Source organism: Salvelinus alpinus, chromosome 8 (genome assembly GCF_045679555.1).
Source record: "Salvelinus alpinus chromosome 8, SLU_Salpinus.1, whole genome shotgun sequence".
Lineage (NCBI taxonomy): Eukaryota > Metazoa > Chordata > Actinopteri > Salmoniformes > Salmonidae > Salvelinus > Salvelinus alpinus.
The window spans coordinates 35,407,660-35,422,225 of record NC_092093.1 but is presented as its reverse complement, the minus strand read 5'-3'; the positions used below and the strand labels follow the sequence as shown (position 1 = coordinate 35,422,225).

The following is a 14,566-nucleotide window of genomic DNA, read 5'->3' as shown; positions in this document are numbered from 1 at the left end:
ACTGTATGGGACCTGTATCTACTGGCAGTGTGCCTAGCTGGATTATGTTCCTCTCAGGCTCTCCCTAGGTGAGACATCTGACAACTGGAGAGGGACTACGAGGGAAAGTGGAAGGCGGGCGACAGCTGTACTTGAAGCACGCTGACGCAATGCCTGCTACTAATTTCAGACTGAGGAAGAAGGGACTAGGTTTACACTTTGGGGCGGGGGAATAATCTGAATTCAGTAGGCCTAAGTATGGTACTGAAGAAAAACAATATAACAAGGAAATCCATGACCAATGAGTGATTTAGTTTGAATTATAATCAATTGTAATTACAATGTGACAATGCTTTGATTAAGTGAATGCTTTGATTAGTAGCTATCAGTTAACAGGATCTGATTCATCTATATCTGGATTAATCACTTGTGCAAATCTTCCTAATAATCAGAACAATGTCAATGTGAGGAAAAGGGTGATTACTGATTGTCTTATCAAATCTATGATGATTAACACTGCCAAGGACAGTGCATCTTCCCAGCTTTGATCCTACATTTGATGCATGACCTTCCCTTTGAAAAAGTCATAGTCTACACAATGAGTCTTCTTAACACGTTAACCTAATCAAAGCGTGGAAAATAGCTCTTCACACATCAACAGAAACCCCCAATAACATCAGCTACAGGTGGCTGAAGCTACAGCGAAACAAAGTAGGATCATTATCCATGTGGTAGTGGTGAACCTTTAGCCACGGAAAGGAAAACACACTGAGCAACCTCACGGTCTATCTGAACAGACTGTTTCCAGGCATGTTTTAACATTTTAATGGCCCCGAAACTGACAGAGCTGTGGTAATTTGTTTCAGACAGGGCTAAATCAGGTCTACAACACAACCTGGTATGCCTGTGTTATACAAAGGATGTTCTTCTTATTTAATACTGTAAGGATGAAATGACAGTGTAATTTATATCCATTAAAGCTGAGATCCCGAAAGGTGAAACAGCACCACTGGTTGACCCCAGGCGCATTCGTTTTTGTTTTGTTGACTAAACAGAAGTGAGGAGGGTAGAAACAGAGATGAGCAGTGTAGTAAAAACAATTGCAACACATATTCTGCGGTTCTAACGCGTGTGAGGGGGGATCTGTATTCGTTGTATGTAGTAATTACTTTGTTGTAATATCCCAAATGGACGTGGCAGTGTCACCATTAACGAGTCCAGCTTTAACTAACAGCCAAATGAGAACACAATCTTTCATGGGCTTCTTTTCTGAAACACTAAGGTATTCTGGGGTCATGCTCTTTCATGAACATTTAATGAGTTTTGTATGCACTGCAAGAGCAGCTGCCAAAGAATGCACATTGAGACTGGAGAGAGAGTCAGTGGGAGCGGAAATATGCCCCTTGCCCTGTTCCTAGTAATCTGTACATAGGCTACATGGCCATATAGGAATGAAGGGAAGTATGCAGATAGCCAGACACAATTTTGCTAACATAAGCAGATGTATAAATGACAAATGTCAATGATGTTATATTATGTCAGTGAGGGTGGACAAAGATTTCCACCACACAATGAATCACTTTTACTGTCAGGGGCCGGTTGAGAGGGGTGTAAAGTAACAACAGAGTAGAACAGATATATATGATTATCATGCAACCATGCATACCTGTAGCCACGGGGAGCTGGACATGATTTACACAACTTTCCAAAATGAAAAGCTAAAGTTGAATGAGGCCAGCGTCTAATCGAGGCATGTAGCTAGTATCCACTGGTTTATATAAATTATTTGGCACGCTAGCAGGCTGTTTGCGACTGACGGACTGTTATTTAAATGCCGCCCCAAACGAACCGTATTGAGCTAACGTTCAACGAATGAGTCAGCCATGTGCATCGCACGCGCGACTCGCCGACTGACAGAAAACAATCTAGAGCGGTAATTGTATTATGCATTTTTTTTTTTTATGCCATTGCCAAATCAGAATCTATTTACGTGGCTTAGCCATACAAGGAAGTGCAATAATTAATTTCACTTTATGAAATGCAGCCAAAAAGGAATACAAATATTTGATTATGCATGCACTACGCCTACCACTGTATTTGGCTACCTAGCTTGCTGTGCTCGTGTGCCCGCTACCCATTTGTGAACTCACCTGTTTTAAACCTGAGGTCGTCATCTTCTGGTGAGCCGAATTCTTTCAGGAGGGACATGAACAGGATACCAAAGGCGTTCTGGATTCCGAACACCGCTCCATTGCACCACATTGCAGCCAGCATAACCACCCAACCCCATCCTCCTTCTGGATGCACGAACTCGGGCTCCTCCACAGCCACGAGAACCTGCTCTTGGATGGTTCCTTTACTATCCCCGTTGTCGTTCTTTTCCTCAACATCGTCCGAGCGCTTTTCCTCTGTTTTCATTGGTGTCTCCTCTGCAGGCTCCGTAGCGACCGTTTCTTTACTTGAATCAGATTCAATGTCTGTCATGTTGGTACCTGCTGTCATTTCTTGGTGCGACTGTGCAGATATTTAACACTGTCAAATATGATGACAGCAATATACCGGTAACTAGTCTAAATGGTGAGCTCTCAAGCTGCAGCCAAACTCAATTGAAGAGAATCAGATAACTGTATGCCCCTAAACGTGTCTATCTACAAATAGGAATACTTCGCGTCTCCTTTCAGCGAATTGCTACCTGGAAGATACACCCATTCCGAAGCCGTATTTTTCTACCTCCAGCTCGCACTGTCTGTAGTGTAAAACACCAGTGTTGCAATATTGTATAAATAGATACCCGGGGGGCGGGTTATGCATACATTATGCCGGTACCTGTCGCTGATTGGACGCATTGCTGTCTTTTTAAAGTATGACGCCAGAGCATTGAATAATTACTGTAGCGATTGAAAAATGTAAAAAAAGACATTCTTAATTAATAAAGAGAAGATCCAGAACACATTTATTTCCCCTGGTTATACAGAGGAGATAACTTCTGCTTGCAAGGAAAAAGTTAATTTAGTTGTCTCAGAACTATAATTTGTGCTGTATTGAAGTTAACGTCCATAATCCCAAAAATGTAATCAATCCGGATTAATTTTTACATACAATGGCGGTTAGGGAGGGGCGATTACCTGTTTTCATAAATAACCTATTACCCAAAGTTTTCTGAATTATCCCTATACATTATTCAAAAAACGAAATCTAACACTTTTAAACATAACTTCCTTTAAATAAGACTTAATTATACTTATACTTAATTATATTTTTGCTATTGATTTCAATATAACACCATAGCCAAGGTGGCACAGCGGTCCCAGGCACTGCATCTCAGTGGTTCGATTCCAGGCTGTATCACAACCGGCCATGATTTGGAGTCCCACAGGGCAGTGCACAATTGGCCCAGCATCATCTGGGTTAGGGTTTGGCCTGGGATAGGCAGTCATTAAGTGACAATTTGTTCTTAACTGACTTGCATAGTTATATAAAGGTTCAATAAAAGAGAATATTAACTATGAATTTAGCAGCTCAATAGTCAAACAGCGACCTCTTGTACAAAGTTAACTATCCCCAGAAACATCCAGCAATTTAACACCAATACTTCTGATTTTCATATCCACATCTGCCGGCAAATGTTTCATACCTGGAAGCTGACTGAAATATACCAAGTTGTCTAATTACAGCTGTGATTTGTTCATAAGGAGGCAAATCTTTATACCTAAAGGTTTGTGGTAGCACAGTGAAAAATATCATTATTTCCTCTCACAATTTTTTCAAAACATTTTTGAATGTACCAGAGCTAAATAGTATATCTATGAAAAGAACAGCACGAGACAAGATGTACAAAACAAATTTATTCATTGAGAACTGTTCCTCGTTGTACGCGCAGTTTAAAATACAGAAAATAAAAAAGTATTTTAGATGAATGACGGCTAATTCCATTTTTTCTTATGCATCCAGACTGCCTACCATTCACACAAAACCTTTCCAACCTAAGCAACATCAGCAACAGAATGAAGACAATTTGTAAGGCATTAAAAAGATGTCAATTAGCACACCACCACATTGTTGTCTTGAAACATTGACAAACATACCTGCAGAAGGTAAACATGTGTGTGGGGGTCATTCTTTTCATCATTTATGACAATTCTGAAGAAATCAGTCAACATCCACAGTTAACTTGATGACGTGAGCTTGTGAAATGTCCATTAAAGCCTGGGAAGACTTCACTCTACTTCAGGGGTTTTCGGGGACGTCTCTCCCGCGACAACAGCAGCGGCTGCCGGGCCCCTCCTCTTCCTCAGACCCTTCATCTTACGTGTCTGGAGCTTGGCCAGATCCTGCTTCTGCATGTGCAACCTGCCAAACTTGGTACCAAAAGTATCGTGGGATATGTTCTTCTTCTTCTTGGGCTGTAATGAATAGGAATGACAAAGAGCAACATGAGGACTTCGATTGCCTTGAAGTTTCATTTCAATTAAGACAAGACGTTAAAAAAAAAAGCAACCTCATGCGCCATTCTACATAGCGGCTGTTGAAAGAGCGTGAAAAAGATGTTGACTGCAACTAGACATTTTTCCTACCTTCAGAGCCTTGGGCTGTTTGTGAGCTGTCTTGTACAGGTCGTCTGATGCCAGGTGGGTTCTCCGCAAGATAAAGTCAAAAGACGGCCCAATCTCCTCCAGCTCAATCCTTGGGGTCCGACATCCAGACTTCTTCAACAGAGATCTGGAGAAAACAAAGCGCTTTGACTCGTGATCATTTCAGGGGGGTGAGATGGACGGTAGACACTAACTTCACAGAACGTGGCAACGTCCCAAATGGCACCCTATTCCTTTTAAAAGGGCCCATAGGGCTCTGGTCAAAAGTATTACACTACATGGGGAATAGGGTGCCATTTGGGACACAGCACGTACAGTGGGGAGAACAAGTATTTGATACACTGCCGATTTTGCAGGTTTTCCTACTTACAAAGCATGTAGAGGTCTGTAATTTTTATCATAGGTACACTTCAACTGTGAGAGACGGAATCTAAAACAAAAATCCAGAAAATCACATTGTATGATTTTTAAGTAATTAATTTGCATTTTATTGCATGACATAAGTATTTGATCACCTACCAACCAGTAAGAATTCCGGCTCTCACAGACCTGTTAGTTTTTCTTTAAGAAGCCCTCCTGTTCTCCACTCATTACCTGTATTAACTTCACCTGTTTGAACTCGTTACCTGTATAAAAGACACCTGTCCACACACTCAATCAAACAGACTCCAACCTCTCCACAATGGCCAAGACCAGAGAGCTGTGTAAGGACATCAGGGATAAAATTGTAGACCTGCACAAGGCTGGGATGGGCTACAGGACAATAGGCAAGCAGCTTGGTGAGAAGGCAACAACTGTTGGCGCAATTATTAGAAAATGGTAGAAGTTCAAGATGACGGTCAATCACCCTCGGTCTGGGGCTCCATGCAAGATCTCACCTCGTGGGGCATCAATGATCATGAGGAAGGTGAGGGATCAGCCCAGAACTACACTGCAGGACCTGGTCAATGACCTGAAGAGAGCTGGGACCACAGTCTCAAAGAAAACCATTAGTAACACACTACGCCGTCACGGATTAAAATCCTGCAGCGCACGCAAGGTCCCCCTGCTCAAGCCAGCGCATGTCCAGGCCTGTCTGAAGTTTGCCAATGACCATCTGGATGATCCAGAGGAGGAATGGGAGAAGGTCATGTGGTCTGATGAGACAAAAATAGAGCCTTTTGGTCTAAACTCCACTCGCCGTGTTTGGAGGAAGAAGAAGGATGAGGACAACCAAGAACACCATCCCAACCGTGAAGCATGGAGGTGGAAACATCATTCTTTGGGGATGCTTTTCTGCAAAGGGGACAGGGCGACTTCACCGTATTGAGGGGAGGATGGATGGGGCCATGTATCGCGAGATCTTGGCCAACAACCTCCTTCCCTCAGTAAGAGCATTGAAGATGGGTCGTGGCTGAGTCTTCCAGCATGACAACAACCCGAAACACACAGCCAGGGCAACTAAGGAGTGGCTCCGTAAGAAGCATCTCAAGGTCCTGGAGTGGCCTAGCCAGTCTCCAGACCTGAACCCAATAGAAAATCTTTGGAGGGAGCTGAAAGTCCGTATTGCCCAGCGACAGCCCCGAAACCTGAAGGATCTAGAGAAGGTCTGTATGGAGGAGTGGGCCAAAATCCCTGCTGCAGTGTGTGCAAACCTGGTCAAGAACTACAGGAAACGTATGATCTCTGTAATTGCAAACAAAGGGTTCTGTACCAAATATTAAGGTCTGCTTTTCTGATGTATCAAATACTTATGTCATGCAATAAAATGCAAATTAATTACTTAAAAATCATACAATGTGATTTTCTGGATTTTTGTTTTAGATTCCGTCTCTCACAGTTGAAGTGTACCTATGATAAAAATTACAGACCTCCACATGCTTTGTAAGTAGGAAAACCTGCAAAATCGGCAGTGTATCAAATACTTGTTCTCCCCACTGTATGTCATAATCTAAATCGGGAATAATAGGAGACACTGGTAGATGGTCCAGCTGTTAGAAGGCAGACATACCTGTAGCTGCGCATGTAGATTTTCCCCTCCAGAGCAGTGAAGTGCAGGACATGCTCCAGACCAGCCAGGCGCACTGAAGGCACAACAGGACCTCTGAAGAAGTCTGAATAATAAAACAAGTTAGAGTAGAAAATGGTCAGTAGTGTCGTTGACATGAAATGAAATGTTTTTATAAGACCAAAAATAATGGAGGATTTGGTAAGTATTGATTATCTTAATGTTTTCTAGTTAGAGTAAATGTGTCTTAACTAAAGGGGAAATCTTATCACTAAATTCAAAAGTTTAGCTTAGACTAAATTGTACCTGTAAGAAGGCTCTTTAGGCGTTTGTGGTCATTCTCATGGTCAAAAGCATCCCCTGCGAACACCAGCATTGGTTTAGTCCCCTCGGGACATTTGCTGCTCTGCAATGCATTGGAAACCGAACATAAAGTTACAGGAGGAAAAGTACAATAAATGCACCATGTAAAAATAGACATGATGAACACAAACAACTTACTTTGTTTACAATCCAAGTGTGCCTGTTCCAGCCATTAGTGTTTTATCAGTAAAACTACAATTTTCCAAATTAATAATTTTTAAAGAATGGGAAGACAATGCACCTAGAATAGTGTTTAGAGGAAAGTTCAGTTCTAGATGTTAATTCAGGCCACCGGGAGAGAATGTAAATGAGGTGTATTAATTTGGTCTTTTGTAGCAGACTGTGGACAAAGACAAGGCGATGAAACACTCAGTGTTAATGAACTAAGATTCTGGCAGAATGAGAAAGTACAGTGGTGTCATGCTTAAAATAAAAGGAAACATCACCTTGATGTCACTTAGGGACTTATACTTCTCAATGCCAAGCTCAATCATATCCAGCACATGGAAATCAAATAGACGACCTGAAAAAAAATGAAAAGGTCAAACCCTTATCTGCTGTGAAACGTACCAGACATCTCCTACTGATAAAATATAAAAATGTTTACCAAATATGAGATTGTTTGGCCTTTTCTTGTTGTGTGAGCCAAACAAAAAGAGGGAGCTATCTGTTTTCTTCGAGAAGAATTCCTGTAGACAGAGACAAAACACCGATGATTGGGAATTCTTACATAATCCGCAGGGAGTGACGATTTAAGTGCTGTGAATACACATTTTAAAATGATGCTAGTATGTCTACAGTGTAAAATACCGCTTTGACTACTTGCAGGCGAATGTTCACAAATGATCACAATCCCAAACAATTGGTATGTCCAAGTTAAACAACGCTGATATCAAGCGGAAATGAATTCATGCAACATATTTAGTTAACTGACCAATGATGTAGAATCCTCAAATGGCCTAGTTATATTTTTCCTGGAAGGAAAAACAACATTTGGATAAAACACACATCTCAAGTACCGGCAATTGACAGACTAGTGTTTATGCCTTATTATTTCAGTAAACTCAGTCCTTCATGCCCAAGTATTAAATATCCACTTTTCAACGACAGGGGAAAAATAAAACACGAAGAACACTAAATACGATATTCTCAGTACAACCAGTATACTGGGTTTGTTTGAAGACTAACTTAAGTAAAGTTAGAATCCATCACTTACTTTTTGTACAGTACAGCACTTGGTTTCTTCAGGGCATACTGGAGAGAAAAACACAGAGTTATCTAGCTGGCACTCTCAAACCTTGACATTCTTCATGATTCTAGATGGGGAGGAGGGTCGACAGTCAGAAAACGTACAATGTCTTTCAATGCCTGAGTGACAGTCATACTGGTGTTGCCTCCTTTCATAATCATGGCATTCTTGATGTTCTCTGTAAGCTTGGGGGCTCTGTTGTCAAGGAAGCGCTTGGCCCTCTTCGTCTTAGGTTTTCTGAGGAGACATTCGTTCAACAACAAAAGACACTTCAGCTATGGCACACAGGGACATGAGTAGCACAACACAGATGATCGGACATAGCTCTTCCATCTAGCGAAATGCACTCAACCAACACTGTTTGGAAGTCTAGCTAGCTAGTTAACATTAGCTAACTACTTGCCCAATAAATAAGACCGTGATACCAATTATTGGTATACAGTCAAACAAAGCACTGCAAAAACGTGTAAAGTTCTCTCAAGCCAGTGTTGAACAAAATTACATTTGAGCTTCCTCTACCTCGTCTGTGCGGTTTGTCCTTATGTAGGTTCGAAATTTGAGACATCCACAGTAATGTATTATTAAACCGACTTTTCAAAACGGTGATTTATATAACCTGGCACTAGCCTAACATTACTTCTTATAGTCCAAGTACCTTACATGTTCTGTTTAGAGGCGAATTGGCTCTGGCAACCATCTCAACTGTCGTTCAGTACTTTCATATCACATCAAAATACATTGTTTTAACACAGTTGCAGCCAACAGTATTTTTCAGTGCCAACACGTTTGTGTTGTCCGCCTTCCGTTTACACAGGTGTTCGGAGACGCAGATAGCTAATTTGCACAGGTACGCCTTAGGGATGGGCAGTGGGCTTCTTTTTTTTTTTACTGTTTGAGTACTGGCAAGAACCCCCCCCCCCCCCCCCGAAGCCCACACTGGGGAAAAAGGAGTGCATTTATCTATATGCCAACAGTGCGCAACAATGCCTAATTTACCATAACAGATCAATCCTAATTGTCCCCCACACACACACACACACAATAACAGGTACACTTTAAGATTAACTTATTTAAACCATAATATCAACTTGTTATATTATATCATGGAATTGTATAGTTGAATAAAGGTCACATTTTTGTTTTTAAACAAACAAAAAAAGACCTATCTACAAACAGGCAGTAACCTCCAGTGCTTGCAGAAGCCTATGGCTGTGCAATGGCATAGGCTTGTTTTGTTAATTTCGCAGACAAGATGCTCTTATTTCCAGAGCCCTAATCACAGTCAAGACACAGCTACTTCAGTTAAAACTAGAGGTCGGCATGGCCGATTAATTAGGGCTGATTTCAAGTTTTCATAGCAATCGGCAATCAGCATTTTTGGATGCCGATTACATTGCATTCCACGAGGAGACTGCGTGGCAGGCTGACCACCTGTTGCGCGAGTGCAGCAAGGAAGCAAGGTAAGTTGCGAGCTAGCGTTAAGCTTAGCTTATAAAAAACAATCAATCTTAACATAATCACTAGTTAACTACACATGGTTGATGATATTACTATTTTAACTAGCTTGTCCTGCGTTGCATATAATCAATGTGGTGCCTGTTAATTTATCATCGAATCACAGCCTACTTCGCCAAACGGGTGATGATTTAACAAAAGAGCATACACAATAATATTTTTTTAAGCCTGCATATTTAATTAAAAATAAATTCATGTTAGCAGGCAATATTAACTAGGGAAATTGTGTCACTTCTCTTGCGTTCAGTGTAAGCAGAGTCAGGGTATATGCAGCAGTTTGAGCCGCCTGGCTCTTTGCGAACTGTGTGAACACCATTTCTTCCTAACAAAGACTCATTATTATGCCAGATTTTTACATAACTATGACATAACATTGAAGGTTGTGCAATGTAACAGCAACATTTAGACTTAGGGTTGCCACCTGTTCGATAAAATACGGAACTGTTCCGTATTTCATTGAAAGAATAAACATTTTGTTTTTGAAATTATAGTTTCTGGATTTGACCATATTATTGACCCAAGGCTCGTATTTCTGTGTGTTTATTATAATTAAGGCTTATTTGATAGAGCAGTCTGACTGAGCGGTGGTAGGCAGCAGTAGGCTCGTAAGCATTCATTCAAACAGCATTTCCCTGCCTTTGCCAGCAGCTGTTTGCATTGCTTGAAGCAGTGAAATACAAATGGCATAGAGATAAATAGTCCTATAAATTCCTATAATAACTACAACCTAAAACTTCTTGACTGGGAATATTGAAGACTCATGTTAAAAAGAACCACCAGCTTTCACGTGTTCTCATGTTCTGAGCAAGGAACTTAAACTTTAGCTCTTTTACATGGCACATATTGCACGTTTACATTCTTCTCCAACACTTTTTTGTTTTTGCATTATTTAAACCAAATTGAACATGTTTCATTATTTGAGACTAAATTGATTTTATTTGTATTATGTTAAGTTAAAATAAGTGTTCATTCAGTATTGTTGCAATTGTCATTACTACAAATATATATATATATATATATATATATATAAAATAAAAATGGCCCTAACAGTTTGCAAAGTAGCCTTTTGGAAATAGACGGGATAATTATTCCAAAACTGCAGCTCGTTGGAAAGTAGTTAGAATGCTCGATAGCAGGCAATGTGGAAAAGTAATCTTTAGACATGTACTGGGGGACAGAAATTGTGCTTGAAAGGTAACCACAGGTTGTTTCCCCCACAGGCAGGCAGAGCCGCGACGTTCTATTACCAACTGGGACTATTGCCCGAAAGGCCAGTTTCTTTGGCAATGACGGAGTGGAAAGTTAGCTAAAAAGACTGGTACACAGACTAGTTCCAAGTCGGTTCTATTCATCGATTGCGTCAGCAAGGGGTAACAAAGTTTCCTCGCGTTGTTAAGAGTCACTAAAGGTAGTTCACATCTGTGAATGGGTTAACTTGGCACATTCAAAAAAAGCATGATGGCCTACACGCCTGTAACATGCTGACCACAACGCTTGCGTGTGTGCATGTTGATTTTGTCCACCCACACCAGACGCAATCAGGACAGGCAGGGTTGAAATTTCAAAACCAACTATAATGTTTCGGGGACCGGTCGAAAAGCATTAAACATTTTTGGCAATTTAGCTAGCTAGCTTGCTGTTGCTAGCTAATTTGTCCTGGGATATAAACATTGGGTTGTTATTTTACCTGAAATGCACAAAGTCCTCTACTCTGACAATTAATCCACAGATAAAGGGGTAAAAGTTTGTTTCTAGTAATATCTCCTCCTTCAGGCTTCTTCTTCTGAATTTATATAGCGGTTGGCAACCAACTATAAGGGCATTACCACTACCAACTGGACTGGAGTGTGGAACTCAGTTCATCTTTCAATCACCCACATGGGTATATGCTCCTAAAAAACAATGAGGAGATGGGAGAGGCGGGACTTGCATCGTGTCAAGCGTCACAAATAGAACCAAGTTCTACTTTAGCATCTGGCTACGCAGACGTGCGTGAGCAGTGTGGGTGCAATGATTGAATAACATGCATGTGCACATTTATTTTGCGACAGCACGCACGCATGTTGATTTTGTATCCCCACACCAGACACGCAGGTTGAAATATCAAGAACTCACAATTATTTTAATTTAAGAACAGGTCGAAAAGCATTAAACATGTATGGCAATTTAGCTAGCTGTTGATAGCTAATTTGTTCTGGGATATAAACATTGGGTTGTTATTTTACCTATAAATGCACAAGGTCCTCTACTCCGACAATTAATCCACAGATAAAACAGTAAACCTAATTTGTTTCTTGTCATCTCTCCACCGGGCTTCTTTTTCTTCTTTGGACTTTATGGCGGTTGGTAACCTGATCATGGACTTCAAGTTTATTTTATATAGCCCTTCGTACATCAGCTGATATCTCAAAGTGCTGTACAGAAACCCAGCCTAAAACCCCAAACAGCAAGCAATGCTGGTGTAGAAGCACGGTGGCTAGGAAAAACTCCCTAGAAAGGCCAAAACCTAGGAAGAAACCTAGAGAGGAACCAGGCTATGAGGGGTGGCCAGTCCTCTTCTGGCTGTGCCGGGCGGAGATTATAACAGAACTATGCCAAGATGTTCAAGATATTCATAAGTGACAAGCATGGTCAAATAATAATCATGAATAATTTTCAGTTGGCTTTTCATAGCCGATCATTAAGAGTTGAAAATAGCAGGTCTGGGACAGGTGGCGTTTTTTTTAACCAACTTCACAGCATTACTACAACTGACCAGAGTGTACCTAAATTAATCTTTCAATCACCAACGTGGGTATATGCTCCTGAAAACCATTGAGGAGATGGGAGAGGCCGGACGAGCGGTTTGGTCAGCATGTAAGGTACATGTCGGAAGAAAAAAAAAAAGTAAAGACAGAACTGATGGAAAGAGAATGTTGGTAAACTTTCCAAATCGAGAAGAAAAAATGCTAGACAATGTGGGATATTTGTGTCGGTAAAATAGAGAAACTCCGGTGGAAACGCTTTAATGCACAAAAATGTATATAATATAAGTACATTTGGGAGTCACTCTGATGACGTGTGGTCCTCCCACTACGATTCGTCGGGAAAGCACGCAGTTTTAGGCTACACATGAAATACATTATGTATTTAACATGGTGGTGAAAGTACAAGGTGACGAACTTGATGCACCTTTCCAATAAATATTGAGGGTCTAATTCTAATGACCAGATACTTGGCTGCCGTTGAACAAAAAATAACCTCGCCATGTCCGCGAACCTTTGGCTAGAGTGTACGTGCCAATACCAGAGTAGTAGGCACACTAACTATTTAACGCAACATGTGAGAAAACCCATCAGCGGAGTTGCAATTGCGATGCATTTTTATGTGCACTGCATCATCACGCATAGCAGTTTATCCACAAATCAATGTAATTTAATTATCTCCGGCCGTAAAATGCGAACCTTGTTTTTATGCGGATTTCAGTATATTCGCTCGAAAATCTGTCGCCAATTGGATGGAAACCTAACTAGTTAGATTTATTAGGCAAGCTAGATAGCCAACGCTACATTGTTAGTTTCCTAGTAAGTGACTTCGTTAACTACATAAATACTCGTAAGTTATAGTTTAAGGGTAAAAACCACATTAAGCATGACATACTTTGGTTGATAAAAAAAACTTACATTACTCCTCCGTATTGTTTCATTTTGAGGTCTTCACTCGTGTGCTTGCTTCAAAATACTCCACGTGAATATTACAGCAGCGGGAAATGTCGCGGTTAATTTTGCGTCACATCCGTCGTTCTGTACAGTGGATACATGTGCAGTACTCTCATGTGGCCATTGGGTGACGATAGAGAGCTATATTTATTTAGCAGGCATCGTTTCCAGAAATCAGGATCCCCATTATAGTGAACGGGATTTTATTTTTATTAAACCAGGTAGGCCAGTTGAGAACAAATTCTCATTTACAACTGCGACCTAGCCAAGATAAAGCAAGCAGTGCGACACAAACACAGTTACACATGGGATAAACAACCGTAAAGTCAATAACACAATAGAAAAGTCTATACAGTGTGTGCAAATGAAGTAAGATTAGGGAGGTAAGGCAATAAATGGGCCATAGTGGCGAAATAATTACAATTTAGAAATTAAACACTGGATTGTTAGATTTGTAGAAGATGAATGTGCAAGTAGAGATACTGGGGTGCAAATGGCGATCTTCGTTGTCAATATTCGTGGATATTTTTTTTAGAACACAATCATGGTACCATTAATTGTTTCCATTTCATCAGATGTGTTCTTGAACCGATTACTTTATCACAGATTACGTTATAAGGATAATTTAGTTGCTAATGGCAGCCTGCAGTACCTCGGTCACCGTCCAATTTGAGACACTCAGAGTGCAGCACTGAGCCTAAAGTAGCTCAAACGGCGCATGAAATGTTTGGCACACGCTGAAATGACACTTCCGGATCAAACGAGCACCCCTGAGCAATCTCATGGGAAACAATGGGGTAAAGTAATCGATTACTAGATTCATATTTTTTGGTTTATGGTCAAACCCAACACCAACCCAAACTCTCTTAACTTGTTTTCATTAATTTATTTTAAATGTTAACTTGTGTATCTTAAATACATTCATGAAAGATAACTTAGTATATATAAAATACAGGGCATATTTCCGAGATTTAAAAATGGCGAATTATATTAATTTAAATGCAAATAAATTGAGATAATATTGTAGGTGCACATTTTAACCAATAGCTGTCCCCAGCAGACTTCCTTTGCTTGCAGCATAATCGTCTTCCTGAGACTGCCTATCCTCTTGAGCTGAGTTTCCCCAAACTCGGTCCTGGGACCATGTTTTAGTTAACAATATAAATGTGCAGCTTGGGCCATG

The 14,566-nt window shown here is 40.6% G+C and overlaps 2 protein-coding genes across 2 annotated transcripts in view; both read right to left on the bottom strand.

Moving 5' to 3' along the window:
- The window catches only part of LOC139583043 (monocarboxylate transporter 10-like), a 55,293-nt gene extending 52,560 nt beyond the window's left edge, over nt 1–2,733 (bottom strand). Inside the window, exon 1 of the mRNA XM_071413733.1 lies at nt 2,130–2,733. Within this exon, the coding sequence (XP_071269834.1) occupies nt 2,130–2,481 (352 nt within the window). The 5' untranslated portion in view covers nt 2,482–2,733. The remainder of the gene's footprint in view (nt 1–2,129) is intronic.
- Nucleotides 2,734–3,809: 1,076 nt separating this feature from the next.
- On the bottom strand, nt 3,810–13,505 carry LOC139583046 (ribosome production factor 2 homolog). The gene is made up of 10 exons (XM_071413745.1): nt 13,348–13,505; nt 8,275–8,407; nt 8,138–8,175; nt 7,856–7,895; nt 7,529–7,610; nt 7,368–7,444; nt 6,865–6,964; nt 6,562–6,664; nt 4,554–4,698; nt 3,810–4,382 (listed from the first exon to the last, which is right to left on the bottom strand). Exons 1-10 carry the CDS (start codon nt 13,368–13,370, stop codon nt 4,197–4,199), a joined length of 927 nt encoding a protein of 308 aa, XP_071269846.1. The 5' UTR covers nt 13,371–13,505; the 3' UTR covers nt 3,810–4,196.
- Nucleotides 13,506–14,566: the final 1,061 nt, after the last annotated feature.